The sequence below is a fragment of the Macaca fascicularis genome, chromosome 2 (genome assembly GCF_037993035.2).
Source record: "Macaca fascicularis isolate 582-1 chromosome 2, T2T-MFA8v1.1".
Classification (NCBI taxonomy): Eukaryota; Metazoa; Chordata; class Mammalia; order Primates; family Cercopithecidae; genus Macaca; species Macaca fascicularis.
In genome coordinates, this window is record NC_088376.1 from 112,527,835 (window position 1) to 112,554,243 (window position 26,409).

Sequence of the window (26,409 nt, forward strand, 5' to 3'; positions counted from 1 at the left end):
CTCATTACAAGCTCCGCCTCCCGGGTTTACACCATTCTCCTGCCTTAGCCTCCCGAGTAGCTGGGACTATAGGCGCCCGCCACCTCGCCCGGCTAGTTTTTTGTATTTTTTAGTAGAGAAGGGGTTTCACCGTCTTAGCCAGGATGGTCTTGATCTCCTGACCTTGTGATCCGCCCGTCTCGGCCTCCCAAAGTGCTGGGATTACAGGCTTGGGCCACCGCACCCAGCCGGGTTATGAACATCTTCTAGAGCAGAAGTCAACACACTTCACCCAAACTGGAGTGCACTGGCGTGATCATGGCTCACTGTAGCCTTGACCTCCCAGGCTCAAGTGGTGCTCCCACCTCAGCCTTCCAAGTAGCTGGGACTATAAGCACATGCCAGCACACCTGGCTAATTTTTGTACTTTTTGTAGAGATGGGGTTTTGCCATGTTGCTCAAGCTAGTCTCCAACTCCTGAGCTCAAACCATCTTCCTGCCTTGGCCTCCCAAAGTGCTGGGATTGCAGACATGCACCACTGCACCAAGTGCCACGCAGTAAATATTTTAGACTTTGCAGGCCATATGGTTTCTGTCAGAACTCTTCAACTCTGCCTGTGTAGTGTGAAAGTAGCCTTTACGATATGTGAATGAATGGGCAATAAAACTTTACTGTGGATACTTTTTCTTTTTTAGTTTTTTACACTTGTAGTCCCATTCTGACTTGAAACAGATTTTTGAATTTCATATGTCAAGAAAGAAATATTCTTTTACAATTTTTTTTTTGAGACAAGGTCTTGCTTTGTTGTCCAGGCTGGAGTGCAGTGGTACAGCCATGGCTCACTGCAGCCTCAACCTTCCAGGTTTAAGCCTTCTTCCCTCTTCAGCTTCTCAAGTAGCTGGGACTACAGGTGTGCACCATCACACCCAGCTAATTTATTTATTTATTTATTTTTGAGACGGAGTTTCACTCTTGTCGCCCAGGCTGGAGTGCAGTGGCACAATCTTGGCTCACTGCAACCTCTGCCTCCTGGGCTCAAGCGATTCTCCTGCCTCAGCCTCCTCAGTAACTAGGATTACAGGTGCACATCACCATGCCCAGCTAATTTTTAAATTTTAATATATTTTAATTAGTTAATTTTGAGATGGAGTCTCTCTCTGTCACCCAAGCTGGAGTGTAGTGATGCAATCTCAGCTCACTGCAACCTCCACCTCCTGGATTCAAGTGATTCTCCTGCCTCAGCCTCCCGAGTAGCTGGGATTACAGGCATGCACCACCATACCCGACTAATTTTGTATTTTTAGTAGAGACAGGGTTTCATCATGTTGTCCAGGCTGGTCTCAAACTCCTTACCTTGGGTGATCTGCCCGCCTCAGCCTCCTAACACCCAACTGATTAAAAAAATATATTTTTTTAGTTTGGGTTTGATGACTTACACCTGTAATCCTAGCACTTTGGGAGGCTGAGGGAGGCAGATTGCTTGAGCCCAGGAGTTTGAGACCAGCCTGGGCAACATGGTGAAACCCCAACTCTACAAAAAATACAAAAATTAGTTCCAAAAAATTTTTTTTAGACAGAGTCTTACTCTGTCCCCCAGGCTGGTCTTGAAAACTTCTGGTTCCTGCCCTGCAGCATTCCTTCTCTAGAGGTGTGGCCTACATGTGAACTAAAAGTATTCTAAGACCTATACTTTGTTAGGTATTTTCTGTATCTTCTCTGCATTCAGACTTCTACATACATTTAGTGTTCTGGCTTTCTGTTGGTGTGTTTAAACCACCAAAACAGTGGTTTAAGACAACCAGCTTGTTTCACTCAACCAGGAATTTTTGACCAGGAATTCAGAGGTAAGGAACCTTGTCTCTGTTTCACGTGGTACTAGGTAGAGTGGCTCATCTGGGGCTGGGGAATCCACTTCTAAGTTGGCTAACACATGGCTGGCAAGTTGATGCTGCCTGTTAGGGAGCTTAGCTGGGGCTGTTGGTCAGTGTCCTTGTTTCCTCTTCATGTAAACCTCTCCGTGGGCTGCTTAGGTGTCCTCAAAGCACGATAGCTGGATTTTAAGATTAGATATTTTAAGAAATAGGAAAGGAAGCTGCCAATCTTTTAAGGCCCAGACTTGGAAACTTGCACAGCAACACTTCCATTTTACTTCATTGATCAAAGCACATACAGGCTCTGATGGGTGTTTACCAGCTTGCCCCCTCTGACCCACAATCCCTAGGCTTCTAGATTAGAAATGGCCACAAGTTCTATGCCACTCTTTCCTTGGAGAGGTGAGTCTGTGCCCTTTTCCCTGAATCTGGGTGGACCTTCCCTTCAGCCTGCTTTTGTGCTCACCTCCTTTGCCCTGTTGGTCCCCTTCTTTTTAAGCCGTGACTTGTTCTCAGAGTGACCTTGAGGTCTCTGAGGCAACTGTATTTCTGAAGATCTTGGCCCATGTAGCAGCTCACATGTAGCAGTTTACAGAGCTCTTTCTAGTTTGCAGAGTGTTTGCATAAAGTTTCCTTATAATCTTTGTAATATCCCGGCAAGCCAGATGCTAATCTGACCATTAGATACAGAGTGGTAGTTCTGGAGGGTACATTTCTTGCCCAGCTTCAGATTTAATCCTGAATATCCATACCCTGCATTGGGTTGCCTTTGTTCCAGTAGCCATTGGAATGTTTTACATGGATTAATCTTAGCCAGAAGTGCCTTGAACTGATACAGCAAACTAGAGATTTGCTGTATTTGGCAGAGAGATGTTTAACAGGCTTATTTACCAGGGGGGTAAAGAGATTTTACTGAGAGAACAGGATTTTATCTGAGCCTATTTATCTGTGGAAAGCAGACCATTTAACAGCTGATGAGCTTGTAGAAAAACAGATGAAGATGTGTGACTTTTCTTTCCAGTCTTAACCACTAGGATTATATGGGTTCGGGAGTCAGAAGGTCAGAAAGCCTGATCTTGTTCCTGGAGCTTTGGTTTCTGCATCTGTAAAGCAGGATTTAGAAATTCTTTATATTAAAGGAATTTTTTTTCTTACTATAATAATGATGCATAAATGTACATTGTGGAAAATATAGAAAGGGAAAAAGAAAATCTGTGATTTCTAGCATTCGGAGTGAAGTCTACCATTTTCTGTGCTCATCAGGAGATGTTCATGTCACATACACACACAGACATCTTTTTTTTTTTTTTTTTTTTTTTTTTTTTTTTTTGAGACGGAGTCTTGCTCTGTCGCCCAGGCTGGAGTGCAGTGGCCGGATCTCAGCTCACTGCAAGCTCCGCCTCCCGGGTTCACGCCATTCTCCTACCTCAGCCTCCCGAGCAGCTGGGACTACAGGCGCTCGCCACCTCGCCCGGCTAGTTTTTTGTATTTTTTAGTAGAGACGGGGTTTCACCGTGTTAGCCAGGATGGTCTCGATCTCCTGACCTCGTGATCCGCCCGTCTCGGCCTCCCAAAGTGCTGGGATTACAGGCTTGAGCCACCGCGCCCGGCCACACACAGACATCTTAACATATTAGACAGACCTAGGATCACAGTGGATATATTTTTTAACCTTTTTTTTTTTTTTTTTTTTTTTTTTTTTTTTTTTTTGAGGCAAAGTCTCACTCTGTTGCCCAGGCTGGAGTGCAGTGACACAACCTCAGCTCACTGCAACCTCCACCTCCCAGGTTCGAACAATTCTCCTGCCTCAGTCTCCCGAGTAGCTGGGACCACAGGCATGCGCTACCACACCCGGCATATATATATATGTGTGTGTGTGTATATATACGTGTGCGTGTGTGTATGTGTGTGTGTATATATATAAAAATATATTAAAAAATATAAAAATGTGTGTGTGTATGTGTGTGTGTATATATATATTATTATTAATCTCAGCTCAGTGCAACGTCCGCCACCTGGGTTCAAGCTATTCTTCTGCCTCAGCCTCCTGAATAGCTGCGACTATAGGCACACACCACCATGCCTGGCTAGGGTTTCACTATATTGGCCAGACTGGTCTCGAACTCCTGACCTCGTAATCTGCCCACCTCAGCCTCCCATAGTGCTGGGATTACAAGGGTGAGCTTGCCCAACCCAAGTTTTGTATTTTTAGTAAAAAGAAACGGTTTCACCATGTTGGCCAGGCTGGTATCAAACTCCTGAACTCAGGTGCTGGGATTATAGGCATGAGCCCCTGCACCGGGCCTATTTTTTTTTTTTTTTAAACGTTTTTCATTCACTGTAGCTTGAGTTCTTTTTACCTGTAGTCATTAAATGTTATTTGGGAATGTAACTTTTAATGGCTGCCCAATATTCTTTTTTTTTTTTTTTTTTTTTTTTTTTTTTTTTGGGAGACAGCTCTGTTGCCCAGGCTGGAGTACAGTGGCACTATTGTGGCTCACTGCAGCCTCCACATCCTAGCTCAAGCAGTCCTCTCACCTCAGCCTTCCAAGTAACTGGGACTATAGGTGTGTGCCATCACACCCAGGTAATCTTTAAATTTTTTTGTAGAAATGGGTCTCACTTTGTTGCCCAGATTGGTCTTGAACTCCTAGGCTCAAGTGATCCTACCGTCTCAGCCTCCCAAAGTGCTAGGATTACAGACATGAGCCATCAGACCCAGCCTGCCCACTATTCTTGAGTGTGTGAGGAGCATTTCATATATGGGTCCTAAGGATGCTTGTTGAGGTGACCCCAGTCATATCTTGGGCTCACTGGTACTGCCCTTCATCCAAGCTACTGCTTGCTTACCTCTTCCTAGGCTCCCCCTGCCTTTGTTCTTGACCTCTCAATTTGTTCTCCATATTGAGTCAATAGATGTCTTTATCTTTCTAAAGCTTACATCTATTCAAAATCCCTTTTTATTGAGCTGCATCCAGAATTGAACCCCATACGATCTGGCCTATGACCTCCTCTCCCCCATCTTTTTCTTTGTATACTTTGTCCCAGCCACACTGGTCCTTTTCTGCCCAGTGAACACACCTAGCTTAGGGTCCACCCCAAGCTTTTGATTCTGTCTTCTTTTGTCATGGGTACAGCCACATCTTTCAGGCTCAACTTGGACATCATCTGTTGGAGCCCTTTCCTTCCACCCTGGTAAAAGCAGCTTTCCCACAAAACTCTATGTCATCTTCTAAACAGATTTCTGTACTTGAAATTCTTGGTTTTTTGTTAGTCATGTTTGCCTTCCATCACATAGTAGGCCCTCAAATGTTTGTAGACTGGCAAAGGGAATGAGCACCCATTCAGCACCTGCAAACCCGTTTTGAATTGTCAAAGCCTGCCTTGCTGTATGCGGGGAGAAATGCTAGCCTGTGTTGGGGCAGCAAGAGACTAAGCTCACCTGCTGCCCCACAGTGTACTATGGTCTTGCCGTGTATTGAGGCCTCAGGCCCTGTGACACACACACTTTCAATGACTTCTTGTTGTATTTTTGCATTGGAAAGGGGCCCCGCCCTGTCCCTCTAACTCTTGACTGTGTGTTTATTGATCCATTATTAGTACAAACTCAGTGTTTCTTAATATTCAATAGTTTATTGCTCATCTTGATTATTGTGGTGGTCAAATTGTCCCAGATTTGACCATTGGGAGCCCCTTTAAGTTGGTTCCTGTGTTCTTGTGATATGCCCCTGTCAGTCATTTGAGTGCTTCCGTACTTTCTGGGATAAGATATTCCAGGCCCGTCTTGTATTCACCCTCCCTCAGCCATTTCTTCAAGGAGCCTGATTTCTTTTTGTGGTGAATGTTATTGGGGGTCCAGATCTGGGTGCCAGGTGAGTTCATTGCCACTGGAATTTCCTTGCTTCCGTGAGCCTTTCAGCAGATAATGTGGCTCCAGTTTTAGATGACAAAGTGGTAGCTAAGTGACTTATCCCAGAGCACATAGCTTGTAGGGACAGAGTTTATAGGGAGCACCCAAGAGGGTTTTTTTTTTTTTTTTTTTAAGATGGAGTCTCGCTCTGTCGCCCAGCCTGGAGTGCAGTGGTGTGATCTCGGCTCACTGCAACCTCCATCTCCCAGGTTCATGCCATTCTCCTGCCTCAGCCTCTTGAGCAGCTGGGACTACAGGTGCCTACTACCATGTCCGGCTAATTTTTTTGTATTTTTAGTAGAGACGGGGTTTCACTGTGTTAGCCAGGATGGTCTCGATCTCCTGACCTTGTGATCCGCCTGCCTTGGTCTCCCAAAGTGCTGGGATTACAGGCGTGAGCCATCGCGCCTGGCCCCCAAGAGGCTTCTTGAGCCTGTAGGATATAAGGTCTTATCTTCAGGTAACTGACCTGTGTTTATTTTGTATGGCAGCGTGCTTTGGAATTATAATTTAATGCTATGTTCTAGTCAGTTTTAGAAGACTTCCCTCGCAGTTGTCTGTTACCCTGCCTCTCACCTCCGACACTGCAGGGCTGTGGAAGAGAGAGAGAGAGACACTGAGTATGCCTTGACATGGATGGTGTCACATGTGATGAGACAGGTTTGCACAACCTGCCATGCATGAGGGCATCTTTGAGCCAGAGCAGAAGCTGACCTATCATGGGGCTGGAAACTGTTTGCTAAGTATATGGCTGGTTTACAGTTCTGGCTTTTGGAATGAAGATTGCAGGACCACAGGTTTGGAAGATCAGGGCCAACCTTGGTGAAAGTGAAAGGAGAATCTGAGTGAAAGGTGATGTCTCTCTGGTAAGCTATCATTGTTCCCTGTGTAGGGTTCTAGATACTTGGCATAGGATCTGTTTTGAAGTAGATGCCTAATTGAAGTCTTGCTATGTGATAAAGCATTAACAGAGGTGGAGCAACAATGGGAAGACATGTGGGGCAGTGGTGGGTTGCAGAGCTCCATGTGGGGAATTTGAGAAGTTGTTGGGAGCACATGGAGTTGGGCTCCTCAGCAGAGAAAGGCCAGTGCCCACATGTGGCAGGGCTGTCAATTTGAGTGAAAGTAAATGGAGAGAGAAGTGCGTCCGTAAGGGGCTTTTCAAAGGCGTTCTTCCTCAAGTATCAGAGGAAGAAGAAGCTGGTGAAGAACTGAGGTAGGAGGTACTGAGCCTGGCCTGCTTCCTCCTAAGCTCCATGTGGGATGTCCCGATGAGGGTTAGTCTGTTTGGACAGGGCTGAGTTGCCAAATGAAGACTCAGGTGGAACATGATCTGCATGGTCTGTCCCAAGACCTGGTGAGATTAGATGGCATAGTTGTCATACCTGCTGACTGGTTAGGGGATATGCATGGGGGTTGGTGGTAGAATAATCCCGTATTTGTAGCACACTTAGATGCTGGTCTGCTGAAGGGCTAGAAAATTAGGTTCTCATTCTAAGTGAGCTGTGTTGACTGCCTGCAAAGCCTGGCCTGACCTGTGTGGGCTGCTGGTTACTTTATTTCAGGAGGTTGTTCTTCCTGGTGTCAGTCTGTTGATATACCCAACAAAGCGCCTGAAGCAAATGCTTTGCTACATTTTTTATTGGTGTATACTTTACACATCAGTCTGCAGGGTCAGGACAATAAAGAAGGGACCTACCTGCCTGGAGGGTATAGCCCCAAGATCCTGGCTCTTTGCTCTGCCCCACACCTGACACTCCTTCATGTTCTGACAGCCCTTGTCCAGTCTCAGCCTGGCCGGCACTTGTTGATTAACCTGCTGTTCTCCAGTTCTGCCTTGAGAATTGATGTTCTGTTATTGACCCCAGCTTAACTCAAACATGGACTGCTTTGACCAGACGTGTGAGAAGGGGCTGTGGGCTGCCTCGAGGGCCTCATGGCCAGCATAGCTTTTCTGAGAGATCTGTGCCATGGGGCTCCTGTCTCCTCTCTTGTGGCCTTAGGACACCCTAAAGCAGATAGTCTTGATGTTTGCTCCCTTGAATCAGACTGGATGCCTGTATACAAAGCTCAACCCAGCTCTTGACTCTCCTTGGCTCTCACAGCTACTTTTGGAGCTGAGAGGACCCTTTCTCCTTATCAGGGTCTGTGGGGATGGGTCCCACAGAAGCCAGCCTGGCCTTTGCTCAGTGGATCCTGGCCTGTCCTGGGCTGGCCACAGTATGAGCCACTCTTGTCTCCCTTGGGTTTGGTGCTGGATCCCTGCAGGTACCTCTCCTCTGACTTGAGTGTGGGCCTGGCTGAGAAGTGCGATTATATGCCAGGAGATGTTCTAACCTCTCCTCGAAGGCAGTCAGGGAGAGACATCTTTACATCCATGAAATGCCCAGGCTACCCCTCAGATGTCTCATTTTGGTAGATCCTGCAAGGATGGCTTTTCATCCCTGCTTCCCTTTAGCCTTCTTGCCTGCAGACAATGTGGACCTTCCCTCAGCCCAAGATGTCGGCAGGCTGGGAGCAGCCCTTCCTGGGACTGTGCTCTCAGCTGCTGGCATGGGCCCCCAATTGTTCCCCTGAGAACAATGGGCACTCTCTTTGACTAGGAAGGGGAGTTCATGAAAGGAGCATTTCTTTGGATGCTTGAGAGCTTTGTGGCAAACCCGCCTGTGTGAGATGAACTGCAATTTCTTCCTGCCTCGAGTGGGTGTTCCCCATTTCTGAATGGACCTCTTGTGAACAAAGCACACCGGGAAATGCTGGTTGGGGATGGAAGGCATCCTTGGGGGTGGGCTGTCAGAATGGCATTTGCCCAGACTCATCAACTCAAATGCTTAGTGAAAATATAGGCTTCTGTGTTTAAAAAAATCACTGACAAAGACTGAAAGAGAACATGACAAAGTAAAATAGATGATGTCAGGGCTTCAGATTGAAGGACTGATTTGAGGATTTTATTAATGGCTCTAACTATGTTAAGCTGCCCTTTACTTTTTTGGGGAAGAAGATTAATTTTTGCTTTTAGATGAGAACAGTGAACATGAGATAAAAATGCTTCGTAGCTCAGACCACAAGGGCATTGACTGGGCTGAACAGTGTGTTCAGTATTGATCCAGTGGCCTTGGTGTTTGTGGCAGGGGCCAGGTTCTGCTTTGAGGTTTGCATGTCTAACAGCAGGACCAATGATAATCTCTTGTGGGCGTGGCTCTGCTAAGGCCACATGTACTTAACTTCCCTCATGATTTTTTACCTCAGGTGGGGACAAAGGCCTGGCCCTCTGACCTTAAGCTAGAGGCTCTTCCTGTTGGTCTGTGCCATCTCTCTGCAGCACAGCCATGTGACTGCCCATGTTCCTCATTAGCAGAAGGCCACAGAGCAGATTTATCTCATTGTCTTAGTCCATGGCACAGACACAGGATAACCCTGAGTGTGAGTCAGCACCAAGGCTTATACTCCATCAGAGGGTCCATCTCCTGCTTCCCTGAGCAGAGGACACACAGTCAGCTTGCAGTGAGGAGGCTTTGACGGCCTTATGTGGGAGTGCCTCCAAGGTGTTGTCTATGGTACCCAGCCATAAATGGCTGCAGGTTGGCCCACCTCTGCAGCCTGACTAGGGATGAAGGAGCTGAGGGGTTGGGAATTGATGACCACGTCTGAAGGAAGGCAGGGACTTTGCCAAGGCAGGCCTCTACAGGTCCAGCATTGGGATGTCACAAGGCAGCAGTCTGTATCACTTTGAAATGGATCACTAAAAAGACCCCTAGGCATATCTGTTGGGGGACACGGCGAAGGGCCCAGCCCGCACCTTGGGGGCTGACATGTCCAGAGGTATTGGTGGAAGGTGCCACCACAAAGACCCAAAGTTCTCTCCAAAAGATTTGTAGTGAGAAGGAATGCTCACCAAATCAGTTTCTCGATTATATGTTATTCTTAGAATCCCTCTGTACTGGCCATCATCAGCTGTGAAAGTGCTCGTCTATCTGTCTAGAGTCTTTGCTTGCCATTTCTAAGTCCTGCGACTCCTGCATGGATAAGACATCATCTTGTGGGCCCTGAATGATAAAGCTTGTGTTTTCTTGGTTTCATAAGCCAATTATAGTTATTTGGCCCTAGAGAGAGCCTAATTCTTCAGTTTTGTTTTTCAGCTATGCATAACTGACTCAGACTGTGGGTGGAAACCTGCTTTTATGAGAACTAAGTAATAGAAGCTCCTCCACCCCTTTGCTCTTTCTTCAGGTGTGGAGTGGTACTGGCTTGGGGTGAGAGACTTTGCTTGTGTTTCGTGGTTGTTTTTTTTTTTTTTTTTTTTTTTTTTGACAGAGTCTTGCTCTGTCACCCACGCTGGAGTGCAGTGGTGCGATCTTGGCTCAATTCAAGCTCCACCTCCCGGTTCATGCCATTCTCCTGCCTCAGCCTCCCAAGTAGCTGGGACTACAGGCAACCACCACCACGCCTGGCTAATTTTTTTTGTATTTTTAGTAGAAATGAGGTTTCACTGTGTTAGCCAGGATGGGCTCGATCATCTGACCTCGTGATCCACCTGCCTCAGCCTCCCAAAGTGCTGGGATTACAGGCACGAGCCACCGCGCGTCCAGCCGTTTTATTGAGACAGGTCTCGCTCTATCACCCAGGCCAGGGTGCAGTGGCGCAATCATAGCTCACTGCAGCCTTGACTTCCCCAGGTTCAAGCAGTCTTCCCACCTAAGCCTCCTGAGTAGCTGGGACCACCACAACCAGCTAATTTTTGTGTTTTTTGTAAAGATGGTGTTTCCCGGTGTTGCCCAGGCTGATGGTGTTTAGTGCCTACAGGTGCTGTATCTTTATCAAAGTCAGTGTGTGATGATCTATTGTGTGCAGGAGAGCACCAGTAAAACAGCTGGAGGGAGTGTCTCAGAGACTGAGGAGTGACCAAAATGTTCAAGTTTGGCAGTTCCCTGGTCGTTGGTCATGGTGATTTATTGTGGGCATCACAGTTTTAGAACTTTGCTTTTTTTTTTTTTTTTGAGACGGAGTCTCACTCTGTCGCCCAGGCTGGAGTACAGTGGCACGATCTTGGCTCACTGCAACCTCCCCTTCCTGGGTTCAAGCAATTCTTCTGCCTCAGCCTCCTAAGTAGCTGGGATTACAGGCATGCACCAACGTGCCCGGCTAATTTTTTTTTGTTTTAAATTTAATTTTGTTTTGTTTTTGAGACAAAGTCTTACTCTTGTCCCCCAGGCTGGAGTACAGTGGCGCGATCTCGGCTCACTGCAGCTTCCGCCTCCCGGGCTCAAGCAGTTCTCCTGCCTCAGCCTCCCAAGTAGCTGGGATTATAGGCGCCTGCCACCATGCCCAACTAATTTTTTAAATATTTTTAGTAGAGATGGGGTTTCACCATGTTGGCCAGGCTGGTCTCGAACTCCTGACCTCAGGTGATCCATCCACCTCAGCCTCCCAAAGTGCTGAGATTATAGGCGTGAGCCACCGCGCCTGGCCTTTTTTTTGTATTTTTAGTAGAGGGTGGGGTTTCATCATGTTGGCCAGGCTGATCTTGAACTCCTGACCTCATGATCCATGCGCCTCGGCCTCCCAAAGTGCTGGGATTGCAGGCTTGAGCCACCACACCTGCCCCCGCACCCCCCCCTTTTTTTTTAAAGACTGCGTCATGCTATGTTGCCCAGGCTGGGCTCAACTCCTGGCCTCTAAGTGATCCTCCCGCCTCAGCCTCCTGAGTAGCTGGGATTATAGGTGTGAGCCACCATGCCCAGCTCAGTCTTTGGATCTTTTTGTGGATCTGCCCAGGTTTTGTGGTTTTGATTCTTAATGTTTTGGGATGTACTTTGTGGGTCAGGATTTCAGAAGCTGGTTATATGGCTTTTCAAGATCTTTTTTTCCTTAATGCTAGACTCACTTTCTATCTCAGAAGCACATTGTCTCTAAGGGTTGCTGAAACCGGAAGGTTTCCTGGCCTTTTGGGTGGCCTGTGAGCTAGAGCCTGTGATCTCGTTAAATCATGCTTTCTTGTGCAGTTTCTGCCTCCTGCAGATGTGCCTAGTAACTGTCTGAAGGCTTCTTTCAAGACAGCCTCTCCCAGCTCCAAGGCAGTGTTGGTGTTTAGTGTTGGCTGGTAGAGTGACCTGAAATGCTGGAGGAGTTCCATGGTGGGACCAGCTGGTCACCCCAACCTCATGTGCCTCTGTGCTTCTGCTGCTAAGGACCTCACAGCCCCAGTTCCTGTCTCTTTTCTGCCCTTCCTGGCCTGGCAGTCCTTAGAGGATTAGTTGTGGGTGACTATGTTACAGTAGGCAGAAATCTTTTTTTTTTTTTTTTGAGATGGAGTCTCGCTCTTGTTGCCTAGGCTGGAGTGCAATGGCACGATCTCGGCTCACCGCAACCTCCGCCTCCTAGGTTCAAGCGATTCTCCTGTCTCAGCTTCCCTAGTAGCTGGGACTATAGGCATGTGCCACCACGCCCGGCTAATTTTGTATTTTTAGTAGAGATGGAGTTTCTCCATATTGATCAGGCTGGTCTCGAACTTCCGACCTCAGGTGATCCGCCCACCCCGGCCTCCCACAGTGCTGGGATTACAGGCATGAGCCACTGTACCCGGTGGCAGAAATCTTTATACTCTAAAGTATTGGCAAACCAAGGACTCTAAGGATAGTCAGGATAGTCAAAATCCCATGCGTAAATGTGCCAGGATTTAGTGTACCCATTTTATTAATTATAGAGACAAAGTCTCACTATGTTGCCCAGGTTGGTCTTAAACTCCTGGCCTCAAACAATCCTCTCGACTTGGCCTCCTAGAGTGCTTGGGATTACAGGTGTGAGCCACTGTGCCTGGCCTAGTCCACCTGTTTTAGATTGAAGAAGTGAAAGCAGGTCTTTGGGTTCTCACCTGCAGCAGGTCCCCCACTTCCCCCATGCCCCTTAGTCTTTTCATCTACTTCTGGCAGACAAGGGTTGACAGGCAACTCCCTGAGCTTCCCCAGCCTCAGCTTTGTTTCTGCATATGATTTTGGCTCCCCCATTGCCTGTTGCCTCCCCACTTACCTTAGATACTTTGAGCTTCTGTTTTGTGGTATGAAGAGTTGAACAGGACCCCACTCTGCACTGGGTCCAAGGTCAGTTGGGAAGGAGAACTAGGAAGAGGAGCCTGGACATGCCCTGGGCTCCTTTATGCAGCAGCCTCAAATTACTGTTCTCAGAGCCCATGGGAGACATAGGAACCATTATTGGCAGAGTCCATCATGTACCTGGCACTATAATCATATGAGGTTGGGATTGTTTCCCTGATTTTACAGATGAGGACACTGGGGCCAAGGTTGGGTCAAGCGCCAGCCAGCCTGGAGCTGGGATTTGCAGTGAAAGATGGACCTTCTCATGGAGTGGGAGAATGAGGATTGTTATCCCCACTGTTACGGGGATGAGTCCTGGCTTGTCTTTGGACCGCATCTGTGAGAAGGAACTTTCATATCCTGTTTCACCCTTAGGCCTTGAGAGGAAGAGAAGTGATCTAGAGCCTGTAGGTTTTGAAAGCTGAGGAGGTATCCAGAGTTCCTGTGGACTGAGGGGCTCCTGCTTTGTTAGGGTAGAGCAGGTGCTTTATCCCCAAGCACCTCCAGGATGAGCTAAGCCCTGAGCTGAGTCCTTTTGGGAGGGTGGGGCTCCTAGTGGAATCCTCTGGGGACTGTGGACGCTGCCAAACCTTCAGGCATATTCAGACTTTCCAGGTAGGGGCTTTCCCCAAATGGCCTTGAAAATGCAGAGGTGCCAGTGTGCCTGTGACTTGGCTAGGTTCCTTGTGGAAATTAAGTTTGATTTGCTTCCTGTAGCCCTTCTATTAAAATGAATCATGACTGGGCATGGTGGCTCACACCTGTAATCCCAACACTTTGGCAGGCCGAGGCAGGAGGATCACTGACGCCCAGGAGTTCAAGACCAATCTGGACAATATAGCAAGACCCCATCTCTACAAAAAAGTTTTTAAATATTGGCCAGGCCTGGTGGCACACACCTGGCTCAAGTAGTCCCAGCTATTCAAGAGGCTGAAGTGGGATGATCACTTCAGCCCAGGAGTTTGAGATTGCAGTGAGCTGTGATTGCACCACTGCACTCCAGTCTGGTGACAGTGAGTGAGACCCTGGCTCAAAAAATGTATATATATATATATATATATATATTTTTTTTTTTTTTTTTTTTTTTGAGACGGAGTCTTGCTCTGTCACCCAGCTGGAGTGCAGTGGCCGGATCTCAGCTCACTGCAAGCTCCGCCTCCCGGGTTTATGCCATTCTCCTGCCTCAGCCTCCCGAGTAGCTGGGACTACAGGCGCCCGCCACCTCACCCGGCTAGTTTTTTTGTATTTTTTAGTAGAGACGGGGTTTCACCGTGTTAGCTGGGATGGTCTCTCGATCTTCTGACCTCATGATCCGCCCGTCTCGGCCTCCCAAAGTGCTGGGATTACAGGCTTGAGCCACTGCGCCCGGCCAAAAAATGTATATTTAAGGGCTGGGCATGGTGGCCCACACCTGTAGTCCTGGGATTTTGGGACACTGAGGCAGGAGGATTGCTTGAGCCTAGAAGTTTAAAGCTAGTCTGGGCAATATAATGAGACCCTGTCTCTACAAAAAATAAAAAAAATAAAATAACCCAGGCATGTGCCTATGTCCCAGCTACTTGGGAGGCTGAGGTGGGAGGACTGCTTGAGCCTGGGAGGTTGAGGCTGCAATGTACCATGATCACACTACTGAACTCCAGCCTAGGCAACAGAGTGAGACCCTTATATATATATATATGTATATAAAGAATCAGGCCGGGCGCGGTGGCTCAAGCCTGTAATCCCAGCACTTTGGGAGGCCGAGGCGGGTGGATCACGAGGTCAGGAGATCGAGACCATCCTGGCTAACATGGTGAAACCCCGTCTCTACTAAAAATACAAAAAACTAGCCGGGCGTGGTGGCGGGCGCCTGTAGTCCCAGCTACTCGGAGGCTGAGGCAGGAGAATGGCGTGAACCTGGGAGGCGGAGCTTGCAGTGAGCCGAGATCGCGCCACTGCACTCCAGCCTAGGTGACACAGCGCAAGACTCCGTCTCAAAAAAAAAAAAAAAGAATCATTGCCACTGGAAGTGCTGCTTGGGCCTGATGTCACCAGTACCAAGACTGCTGGAGATGCAGGGGTTTTAGAACATTCAGGTTAATACTTTTTCTTCCTGAGTAGTACCCATGACCGTGGAGTGCCTGCCTGCTTCTGGGCTGTAGATCTAGACACCTGTCCTGCAGCCAGATAACGGCTGGGACTTCAGGACTCTGGGGAGCCAAAATTGCAGAGGGAAAAGCAGGTGACTAGGTTGGAAAGGCTTGGCTCTTGTATTAGTCTATTCTCGTGGTGCTATAAAGAAATACCTGAGATTGCTAATTTATAGAGAAAAGAGGTTTAAAATTGGCCCATGGTTCTGCAGGCTTTACAGGGAACATAGTGGCTTCTGCTTCTGGGGATGCCTCAGGAAGCTTCCAATCATAGCAGAAAGCAAAGGGAGAGCTGGCACTTCACATAGCCGGCCAGAACAGGAGGAAGGCTGGAGGAGGTGCTACACACTTTTTTTTTTTTTTTTTTTTGAGATGGAGTTTCGCTCTTTTGCCCAGGCTGGAGTGAAGTGGCGCGATCTCGGCTCACTGCAACCTCCGCTTTCTGGGTTCAAGCAACTCTCTTGCCTCAGCCTCTCGAGTAGCTGGGATTATAGGTGCCTGCCATCATGCCTGGCTAATTTTCGTATTTTTAATAGAGACAGGGTTTCGCCATGTTGACCAGGCTGGTCTTGAACTCCTGAACTCATTGATACACCCACTTCAGCTTCCCAAAGTACTAGCATTACAGGCATGAGCCTTTGCTCCCAGCCTACACTCTTTTAAACAACCAGATCTTGTGAGAACTCTATCATGAGAACAGCACTAGGGGGATGGTGCTAAACGATCCATGAGAAATCGCCCCCAAGATCCAGTCACCTCCCCCCAGGCCCCACCTCCAACACTGGGGGTAACAATTTGACATGAGATTTGGGCGGTATGTGAACCATATCAGCTCTGTTTTTCTGACATGACTTGCTCCAAAGACATGGGTAAACTTTACATGGCTGCAAAAGCCATGGGTAGACAATAGTGAAATAATTTGGTCATGTGCAGTGGCTCATAACTGTAATCCCAGCACTTTGGGAGGCCGAGGCAGCTGGATCACTGGAGGCCAGGAGTTTGAGACCAGCCTGGGCAACATGGCGAAATCCCATCTCTAAAAAAAGAAAAAGAAAAAAAAATTAGCCGGGCATGGTGTCACTCACCTGTGGTCCCAGCTATTCAGGAGGCTGAAATTGGAGAATCATTTGAACCCAGGAAGCAGAGGTTACAGTGAACTGAGATTGTGCCACTGCACTCGAGCCCAGGTGACAGAGTGAGACTCTGTCTCAATAAATAAATAAATAAAATAGTGAAATAATTTGTTCTCAGTAGTCAAAGTAAAGCTCATTTCTCATCTCCTATCTCCCAATTTGAAATTGAGCATTATAACTTGCTTTGGTGAAACCTGAGGTTTCCTTTAGTGTTTGTTGTTTGTTACATGATATTAACATTTTTTAAAGTTACTTGGCATAGTTAAAATAAGTGTATGACTTCCAAGGATGGCTTCGCTGTGGGAGCCTTCCTATAGAATGGCCTGAGTTTGTTCTGTAGGAACTGCCTGATAGCAGAACTTTGGCTGTTGGGGTCAGCAGAATAGGAAGTGAGCCAGGCTGGGAAGCCCTTCTCTGTTTTCTCTGTTAAAAAGCGCACTTGTGGCCGGGCGCGGTGGCTCACGCCTGTAATCCCAGCACTTTGGGAGGCCGAGGTGGGCAGATCACGAGGTCAGGAGATTGATACCATCCTGGCTAACACGGTGAAACCCTGTCTCTACCAAAAATACAAAAAATTAGCCAGGTGTGGTGATGGGCACCTGTAGTCCCAGCTACTTGGGAGGCTGAGGCAGGAGAATGGCATGATCCTGGGAGGCGGAGCCTGCAGTGAGCCCAGATCGCACCACTGCACTCCAGCCTGGGTGACAGAGCGAGACTCTGTCTAAAACAAAACAAAACAAAAAAAAAGTGCCCTGTGTAGTTGAAGACAGACTTGCAGAGGCACCAGGCTGCTGACTTATCAACACTGATGGAGCACCTAGCCACTCAGGAATGTCCCGTGGTTCTAGAGCTTCTTTTTTTTTTTTTTTTTGAGACGGAGTCTTACTCTGTCGCCCAGGCTGGAGTGCAGTGGCCGGATCTCAGCTCACTGCAAGCTCCGCCTCCCGGGTTTACGCCATTCTCCTGCCTCAGCCTCCCGAGTAGCTGGGACTACAGGCGCCCACCACCTCGCCCGGCTAGTTTTTTGTATTTTTTAGTAGAGATGGGGTTTCACTGGGTTAGCCAGGATGGTCTCGATCTGCTGACCTCATGATCCGCCCGTCTCGGCCTCCCAAAGTGCTGGGATTACAGGCTTGAGCCACCGCGCCCGGCCTTCTAGAGCTTCTTCTAGTCCCTCTCAACCTTGTTCAGTCTCCTCTGCAGGTGGCTTCTCCTTGGTTGACTTTACCCAGACCTCTATTCCAGGCCTTCCCTGTCACCTTTCTTCATCCTCCCTCTGCCATGTGAGCTCCTGTCCTACTGGTGGCCACTGGGATGGAGTAGAGTTAGGAAATAACCCTCAGGTGACCAAAAACCGGGGTCCACACCCTAATTCACCTACTCTCCACCTCTCAGGACCCTACTCCTGTCACACTCCTGTAAAGTCTCATGGGCCTTACTTATTTGCTTCATGGGTGGTTTTTTTTGTTTGTTTTGCAAAACAAGAGCATTCAACCTTTATTTTATGTGTTTACATACGGATGTGGCAGTTTTCTTATTTAACATAAATGAAAATGTAAAGCTTAGGTTTTTCAGCCAAAACATTTGAAATAAGTGTGATTTTTTTTTTTTTTTTTTTTTTTTTTTTTTTTTTGTGAGACAGAGTCACGCTCTGTCATCCAAGCTGGAGTGCAGTGGTGTGGTCTCTGCTCACTGCAGCCTCCGCCTCCCAGGTTCAAGCAATTCTTGTGCATCAGCCTCCCGACTAGCTGGGACTACAGGTGTGCACCACCATGCCTGACTAATTTTTGTGTTTTTAGTAGAGATGGGATTTTGCCATGTTGGCCAGGCTGGTCTCAAACTCCTGACTTCAAGTGATCCACCTGCCTCAACCTCCCAAAGTGCTGGGATTACAGGCATGAGCCACCATGCCCAGCCAATAAGTGTGATTTTTATAGTTAAAAAAGATTTTAGAAGAAAAATATATTTAGTGTTTTTCATGAGTTTGAAGATACCCATGTTTACAGATATTTTAACATTTCTGATGTTTGATGGTGAGTGACAGGGTGGGAGATTCTTAATTAGATGATGGCACATCTTATAGTTGATGGAATGTGGTATCACAAAAGAAACACAATTTGCTGACCCTTAATGAGTGGCTCAGAGAGCAATTAGGAAATGATAACCCCGATAATAATAATTCCTTTTTTTTTTTTTTTTTTTAAGATGGAGTCTCACTCTGTCACCCAGGATGGAGTGCAGTGGCATGATCTCAGTTCACTGCAACCTCCGCATCCCAGGTTCAAGCAATTCTTCTGCCTTAGCCTCCTGAGTAGCTGGGACTACAGGCACACGCCACCACACCCGACTAATTTTTGTATTTTTAGTAGAGACAGGCTGGTCTTGAACTCCTGACCTCATGTTGGCCAGGCTGGTCTTGAACTCCTGACCTCAGGTGATCTGCCCACCTTGGCCTCCCAAAGTGCTGGGATTACAGGGGTGAGCCACCATGCCTGGCTCAATAATAACAACTCCTAACAATGTCAGTCATCTCATGGTTTAAAAAAAATTTTTTTTTGAAATAAATACAGGCCGGGCGCGGTGGCTCAAGCCTGTAATCCCAGCACTTTGGGAGGCCGAGACGGGCGGATCACGAGGTCAGGAGATCGAGAACATCCTGGCTAACACGGTGAAATCCCGTCTCTACTAAAAAAATACAAAAAACTAGCCGGGCGAGGTGGTGGGCGCCTGTAGTCCCAGCTACTCGGGAGGCTGAGGCAGGAGAATGGCGTGAACCCGGGAGGCGGAGCTTGCAGTGAGCTGAGATCCGGCCACTGCACTCCAGCCTGGGCGACAGAGCGAGACTCCGTCTCAAAAAAAAAAAAAAAAGAAATAAATACAGATGGGGTCTTGCTGTGTTGACCAGGGTGGTCTCTAATGCCTCCTGGCCTCAAGCAATCCTCCTGAGCCTTGACCTCCCAAAGTACTGGGATTATAGGTATGAGCTACCATGCCCAGCTTTCCAGTACGTTTTTGCTGGGTGTAGGTAATCTGTTTAAATTAGTTTAAAGGGGGGAAATTATCTAGTTTCTGATAAGGCTGCTGCTGCCTGACACCTGGGGACAAGCCTGGGGTCTCCTTTCCAAATCACTCAAGTACCTTGTCTTTTGGCAGGAGGAAGCTCAGGGAACCAGAGCCACTGGGGAACCCAGCAGTCATGGCTTTAGCTTTCCTGCCACAGGGACGGATCCTCATGTGGGATGAGGATCCCAATGTGCCTCCCTACCAGCCCCCACCTCCCTTCACAGCACCCATGGAGGGCAAGGGCTCCCGTCCCAAGAACACGACCCCACACCTGTCACCTCCTCCCTCTGTCCCTCCTTAACCCGCAAGCGCCTGGGTGGAGGCAGGGTAGAGCAGGGGCCTGAAGACAACATGGTGTTGTCTGTGGAGACCGGTGGCCTGCAGACCATCGCCCACCGGGAGCCGACACCTGACCTAGCACACACTGACACGGGCCTGGACAAGCCCGCCCTCTCTGGTCCTCCCAAACCCCAAAGCAGCTGGAGAGACTTTGGGGACTTTTTTATTTTTATTTTTTGCCTAACAGCTTTTGATTTGTTCATAGAGAATAATTATTCGCTTCGTTTTTGATGGCTGGCTCTGAAAGCACCATGTGGAGTGGAGGTGGAGGGAGCAAGGAACCATGAATGAACTCTATTGACAAGCAGTGGCTATGAAGGGTAGTCCTGGGCTAAGGCTGGCAGTGAGATGTACTGTGTGTTGGCCACTTTGTCTCTGGACTTGTTATAGGACAATGGAGATGAGAGTGCCTTCAGGCCAACCAGAGAATGGGGGGTGTCACCTTTCTTGCACTGGGGCAGGAGTAGGTGTTTCCCAAAAGTGAGAGGAGCCACACATGGGGCCAGGGCAAGAGCCAAGTCATATTTTCCTCTTGTCAGCTGATGGTGGAGGTTTCTATGGTGGCATTTCCGTGGGTGCTCTGAGTATGATCAGTTATATCTCTGTGGAAAGGGACTTCCACACTGAAAGAAGTCTGGGAGATGCTGTTGAGTTGGAATAAGGTGATGAGCTCCTTAGGCCTGCTTCTGTGCTTGGTCTCTCCAAGGGCAGAAGAGGGCTCTGTATATTTCCTGTACTTGATTGACTATAGAGCCTCTCTCTTTTAGAGAGACCAGAGCTCCTTGGGATTCCTTTAATAAGCACTATTCTAGAATAGTTGATTCTAGTCCCCGCTCCCTGGGCATCACAGTTTGTTTTAAGATTTGAGAAGCAGGGTAAATGAAAACATTAGATACAACTAACTTTCTTTGCTACACAAATGTGCCCCACTACACTTGAATGTAACGTGATGATGTAAAGTGAGTCCTTCAGGGCATTGAACCCTCCCTTGTACCCAGACCTGTATGCATCTCCACTTTGGGGCAGGAGGCATCCTCCAGGCCAGGCATGTGACCTGAGCAAAGATGTGGTGTCTGCAGAGGGTCAGGGAGAAGTCTGAGGCAAGGGTGGAAAGGATTGCTGAGGGCTGGGATGTGATTTGATTCTGCAGGTAGAATGGGCAAGTAGGTGGCAGGGTGTGTCACTGTTATAAAATCCACAACAGTCGTGAGCACCATGGCATCAGTTCTCAGGAATGAGACATGTGCTTGAGTGCCAGCACTGCTGTCTCCCCACTGTGTGACCTTGGGTGAGATATTTGCCTCCCAAGCTAGCCCATCTCATAGCCCTAGTCTTGTGACAGATAAAGAAACTCAGTTGTGTCTCTCTAGGGGAGAGGAATTAGCTTCCCCAGCAGGCATTCTGAATTACACCCTAAGCTTGTCATACAATTCAGGTTAACTGTTGCGATCATATTCAGGTTATGCAGTGACAATAGTACTTTTAATTTATGCTTGTGTCTCTTCTAGGTATCAGCAGCAGGGAAGGAGGCTTTGCCATCTTGGCTGCACTGGGACCCACAGAGCCACACCCTGGAGGGCCTCCCCCTTGACACTGATAAGGGTGTGCATTACATTTCGGTGAGCGCTGCACGGCTGGGGGCCAACGGGAGTCACATCCCCCAGACCTCCAGTGTGTTCTCCATTGAGGTCTACCCTGAAGACCACAGTGAGCTGCAGTCAGTGAGGACAGCCTTCCCAGACCCTGGTGAGGTGGTATCATCTGCCTGTGCTGTGGATGAACCCGTGACTGTTTTGACGGTGATTTTGGATGCCGACCTCACCAAGATGACCCCAAAGCAAAGGATTGACCTCCTGCACAGGATGCGGAGCTTCTCAGAAGTAGAGCTTCACAATATGAAATTAGTGCCGGTGGTGAATAACAGACTGTTTGACATGTCGGCCTTCATGGCTGGCCCGGGAAATGCAAAAAAGGTGGTGGAGAATGGGGCCCTTCTCTCCTGGAAGCTGGGCTGCTCCCTGAACCAGAACAGTGTGCCTGACATTCGTGGTGTGGAGGCTCCTGCCAGGGAGGGTGCTATGTCTGCTCAGCTTGGCTACCCTGTGGTGGGTTGGCACATCGCCAATAAGAAGCCCCCTCTTCCCAAACGCATCCGGAGGCAGATCCATGCCACACCCACACCTGTCACTGCCATTGGGCCCCCAACCACGGCTATCCAGGAGCCCCCATCCAGGATCGTGCCAACACCCACATCTCCAGCCATTGCTCCTCCAACAGAGACCATGGCTCCTCCAGTCAGGGATCCTGTTCCTGGGAAACCCACGGTCACCATCCGGACTCGAGGCGCCATTATTCAGACCCCAACCCTAGGCCCCATCCAGCCTACTCGGGTGTCAGAAGCTGGCACCACAGTTCCTGGCCAGATTCGCCCAACGATGACCATTCCTGGCTATGTGGAGCCTACTGCAGTTGCTACCCCTCCCACAACCACCACCAAGAAGCCACGAGTATCCACACCAAAACCAGCAACGCCTTCAACTGACTCCTCCACCACCACAACTCGCAGGCCAACCAAGAAACCACGGACACCCCGGCCAGTGCCCCGGGTCACCACCAAAGTTCCTATCACCAGATTGGAAACTGCCTCACCGCCTACTCGTATTCGCACCACCACCAGTGGAGTGCCCCGTGGCGGAGAACCCAACCAGCGCCCAGAGCTCAAGAACCATATTGACAGGGTAGATGCCTGGGTTGGCACCTACTTTGAGGTGAAGATCCCGTCAGACACTTTCTACGACCATGAGGACACCACCACTGACAAGCTGAAACTGACCCTAAAACTGCGGGAGCAGCAGCTGGTGGGCGAGAAGTCCTGGGTACAGTTCAACAGCAACAGCCAGCTCATGTATGGCCTTCCCGACAGCAGCCACGTGGGCAAACACGAGTATTTCATGCATGCCACAGACAAGGGGGGCCTGTCGGCTGTGGATGCCTTCGAGATCCATGTCCATAGGCGCCCCCAAGGGGATAGGGCTCCTGTAAGGTTCAAGGCCAAGTTTGTGGGTGACCCGGCACTGGTGTTGAATGACATCCACAAGAAGATTGCCTTGGTAAAGAAACTGGCCTTCGCCTTTGGAGACCGAAACTGTAGCACCGTCACCCTGCAGAATATCACCCGGGGCTCCATCGTGGTGGAATGGACCAACAACACACTGCCCTTGGAGCCCTGCCCCAAGGAGCAGATCGCTGGGCTGAGCCGCCGGATCGCTGAGGATGATGGAAAACCTCGGCCTGCCTTCTCCAACGCCCTAGAGCCTGACTTTAAGGCCACGAGCATCGCTGTGATGGGCTCTGGCAGTTGTCGGCACCTACAGTTTATTCCTGTGGCACCACCCAGGAGAGTGCCCTCAGAGGCGCCGCCCACAGAGGTGCCTGACAGGGACCCTGAGAAGAGCAGTGAGGATGATGTCTACCTGCACACAGTCATTCCGGCCGTGGTGGTCGCAGCCATCCTGCTCATTGCTGGCATCATTGCCATGATCTGCTACCGCAAGAAGCGGAAGGGCAAGCTTACCCTTGAGGACCAGGCCACCTTCATCAAGAAGGGGGTGCCTATCATCTTTGCGGACGAACTGGACGACTCCAAGCCCCCACCCTCCTCCAGCATGCCACTCATTCTGCAGGAGGAGAAGGCTCCCCTACCCCCTCCCGAGTACCCCAACCAGAGTGTGCCCGAGACCACTCCTCTGAACCAGGACACCGTGGGAGAGTACACGCCCCTGCGGGATGAGGATCCCAATGCGCCTCCCTACCAGCCCCCACCGCCCTTCACAGCACCCATGGAGGGCAAGGGCTCCCGTCCCAAGAACATGACCCCATACCGGTCACCTCCTCCCTATGTCCCTCCTTAACCCGCAAGCGCCTGGGTGGAGGCAGGGTAGGGCAGGGGCCTGGAGACAACATGGTGTTGTCTGTGGAGACCGGTGGCCTGCAGACCATCACCCACCGGAAGCCGACACCTGACCTAGCACACACTGACACGGGCCTGGACAAGCCCGCCCTCTCTGGTCCTCCCAAACCCCAAAGCAGCTGGAGAGACTTTGGGGACTTTTTTATTTTTATTTTTTGCCTAACAGCTTTTGGTTTGTTCATAGAGAATTCTTCGCTTCGTTTTTGATGGCTGGCTCTGAAAGCACCATGTGGAGTGGAGGTGGAGGGAGCGAGGAACCATGAATGAACTCGCAGGCAGTGCCGGGTGGCCCCCTGGCTCTCTGCGTTTTGCCTTTAACACTAACTGTACTGTTTTTTCTATTCACGTGTGTCTAGCTGCAGGATGTAACATGGAAAACAGTAACTAAAGATTAAATTCAAAGGACTTTCAGAAGTTAAGGTTAAGTTTTTACATTTAATCTGCTGTTTACCTAAACTTGTATGTATAATTTTTGGGTGGGTATGGGGAATTGCTTTGCTAAAAATAAGCTCCCAGGGTGTTTCAAACTTAGAGAAGACCAAGGGACAGTATTTTTTATCAAAGGAATCCTATTTTTTCACACTACGTCAACTTGGTTGCTCTGATACTCCAGAGCCTGATTGGGGGCCTCCCGGCCCTGGCTCATGCCAGGTCCTTGGTGCTGGGTTTGCTCTCCCGCTGTTGCCAGGGGCTGGAAGCTGGAGGGGTCTCTTGGGCCATGGACATCCCCACTTCCAGCCCACGTACACTAGTGGCCCACCACCAAGGGGTCTTCATTTCCATGAAAAAGGGACTCCAAGAGGCAGCGGTGGCTGTGGCCCCCAACTTTGGTGCTCCAGGATGGGCCAGCTGCTTGTGGGGTCACCCGGGAGGTCGAAGGTCTCGACCACATCAACCTATTTTGTTTTACCCTTCTGTGCGTGCGTTGTTGGTTTTTTTTTTCCTCCTAAAAGGAATACCACGGTTTTTTGAAACACTCAGTGGGGGACATTTTGGTGAAGATGCAATATTTTTATGTCATGTGATGCTCTTTCCTCACTTGACCTTGGCCGCTTTGTCCTAACAGTCCACAACCCTACCTGGACCCACCCCATCCCTTTTCTCTGGCACTCCAGTCCCAGGCCTTGGGCCTGAACTACTGGAAAAGGTCTGGTGGCTGGGGAGGAGTGCCAGCAATAGTTCATAATAAAAAATCTGTGAGCTCTCAAAGCTAATTTTTTACTAAAGTTTTTATACAGCCTCAAATTGTTTTATTAAAAAGATTAAAAATGGTGATGCTTACAGCAGTTTGTACGAGCTCTTAGTGTTGATTCCATGGAACTGACGGCTTTGCTTATTTTGATTTTTTCCCCCTACTTTTCCTAATGTTTAAATTCTGGAATTACACTGGGGTTCTTTTGCCTTTTTTAGCAGAACATCCGTCCGTCCATCTGCATCTCTGTCCCATGACTCAGGGGCGCCCACTCTGCTTTGATTCTCCTGTGGAAGAAACCATTTTGAGCATGACTTTTCTTGATGTCTGAGAGTTATTTTGGGTACCTTTTAGGGAGGAATGCCTTTTGCAATAATGTATCCCTTCCCTGATTGAGGGTGGGTGGGTGGACCCAGGCTCCCTTTGCACACGGAGCAGCTACTTCTAAGCCATATCGACTTCTGCAGAGGATTGGTGTGTGCTGCCTCAGGAGGGGAGGGCTGAGAGGAGGGGGAGGGGTCTCCGTCCTACTGTTCTCCAGAGGGCATTTCCCCTTGCGCCTTCTCCCACAGGGCCCAGCCCCTCTCCCCTGCCCCACTCCCCAGGGGTACTCTGGATTGAGCAGTGCTCCTGTGGGGGAGCCTGTAAATGCAGGCTCAGTGGACCACTGGTGACTGGGCTCATGCCTCCAAGTCAGAGTTTCCTTGGTGCCCCCAGAGACAGGAGCACAAGTGGGATCTGACCTGGTGAGATTATTTCTGATGACCTCATCAAAAAATAAACAATTCCCAATGTTCCAGGTGAGGGCTTTGAAAGGCCTTCCAAACAGCTCCGTTGCCCCTAGCAACTCCACCATTGGGCACTGCCATGCAAGAGACGTGGCTGGCCCAGAATGGCCAGTTGCCATAGCAACTGGAGGCGATGGGGCAGTGAACAGAATAACAACAGCAACAATGCCTTTGCAGGCAGCCTGCTCCCCTGAGTGCTGGGCTGCTGATGGCCGCTGGACTCTGTGAGATGGAGAGCCAATCTCACATTCAAGTGTTCACCAACCACTGATGTGTTTTTATTTCCTTCTATATGATTTTAAGATGTGTTTTCTGCATTCTGTAAAGAAACATATCAAACTAAATAAAAGCAGTGTCTTTATTACAACGCTGTTGCCTCTGGGCATCTGTTTCCCTGGCATCTGGAGAGGTTCCTGGACATGAGGGGTTGGGGGCTCATGTGACAGGGGGAAGAGGAGACTCAGCCAGGTCCACTTGGGGTTGGCCCAGTGGCCTCCACGTAAGCCTTACCATTTATGTGCTGGGAGGGCTGGGTGTGCACTCCAGAAACTCTGCCGACATGTAATGCCCCCTTTGCCCCTCTTCTGCCTGTGAGCCAGCTAAAACAAGTCTTCATCCTCAGTCCCCCATCTGTAAGGGGTGGGGAATAGCAGAGAACCCAGTGAGACTGGCTGGGAAGGAGGATGGTGGGAAAGATGTCACAGGTTTTCTGCCCCAGAGTGGGTCAGCCCCTGTACCTCCTGGGTAGGGGTCCTTCAGGCCAGGTCTCTGAAGATGGGGACCTAGGGATGCCTCTGGCTGCAGCTCTACCCCAGCTCCTGCCCACATTGTCTTGTGGGCTTGGGAATGGCTAGTCTCCCAGGTAGTCTCAAGGCAGGTTTGTGTTGGCCTCGGGGTGGGAACAATAGTTTCTGGCCAGGCTGCTCTGCCTTGGTTGACCTGT

General features: G+C 49.2%; 1 protein-coding gene across 24 annotated transcripts in view; it reads left to right on the forward strand.

Annotated features, from left to right (window-relative positions):
- The window catches only part of DAG1 (dystroglycan 1), a 75,093-nt gene extending 49,260 nt beyond the window's left edge, over window positions 1-25,833 (forward strand). For all 24 annotated transcript variants that reach the window (XM_045386268.3, XM_074032207.1, XM_045386266.3 and 21 more), the window contains one exon: window positions 21,025-25,833. In XM_045386268.3, coding sequence (XP_045242203.1) covers window positions 21,025-23,427 — 2,403 coding nt within the window. In that variant the 3' untranslated portion in view covers window positions 23,428-25,833. The remainder of the gene's footprint in view (window positions 1-21,024) is intronic.
- Window positions 25,834-26,409: the final 576 nt, after the last annotated feature.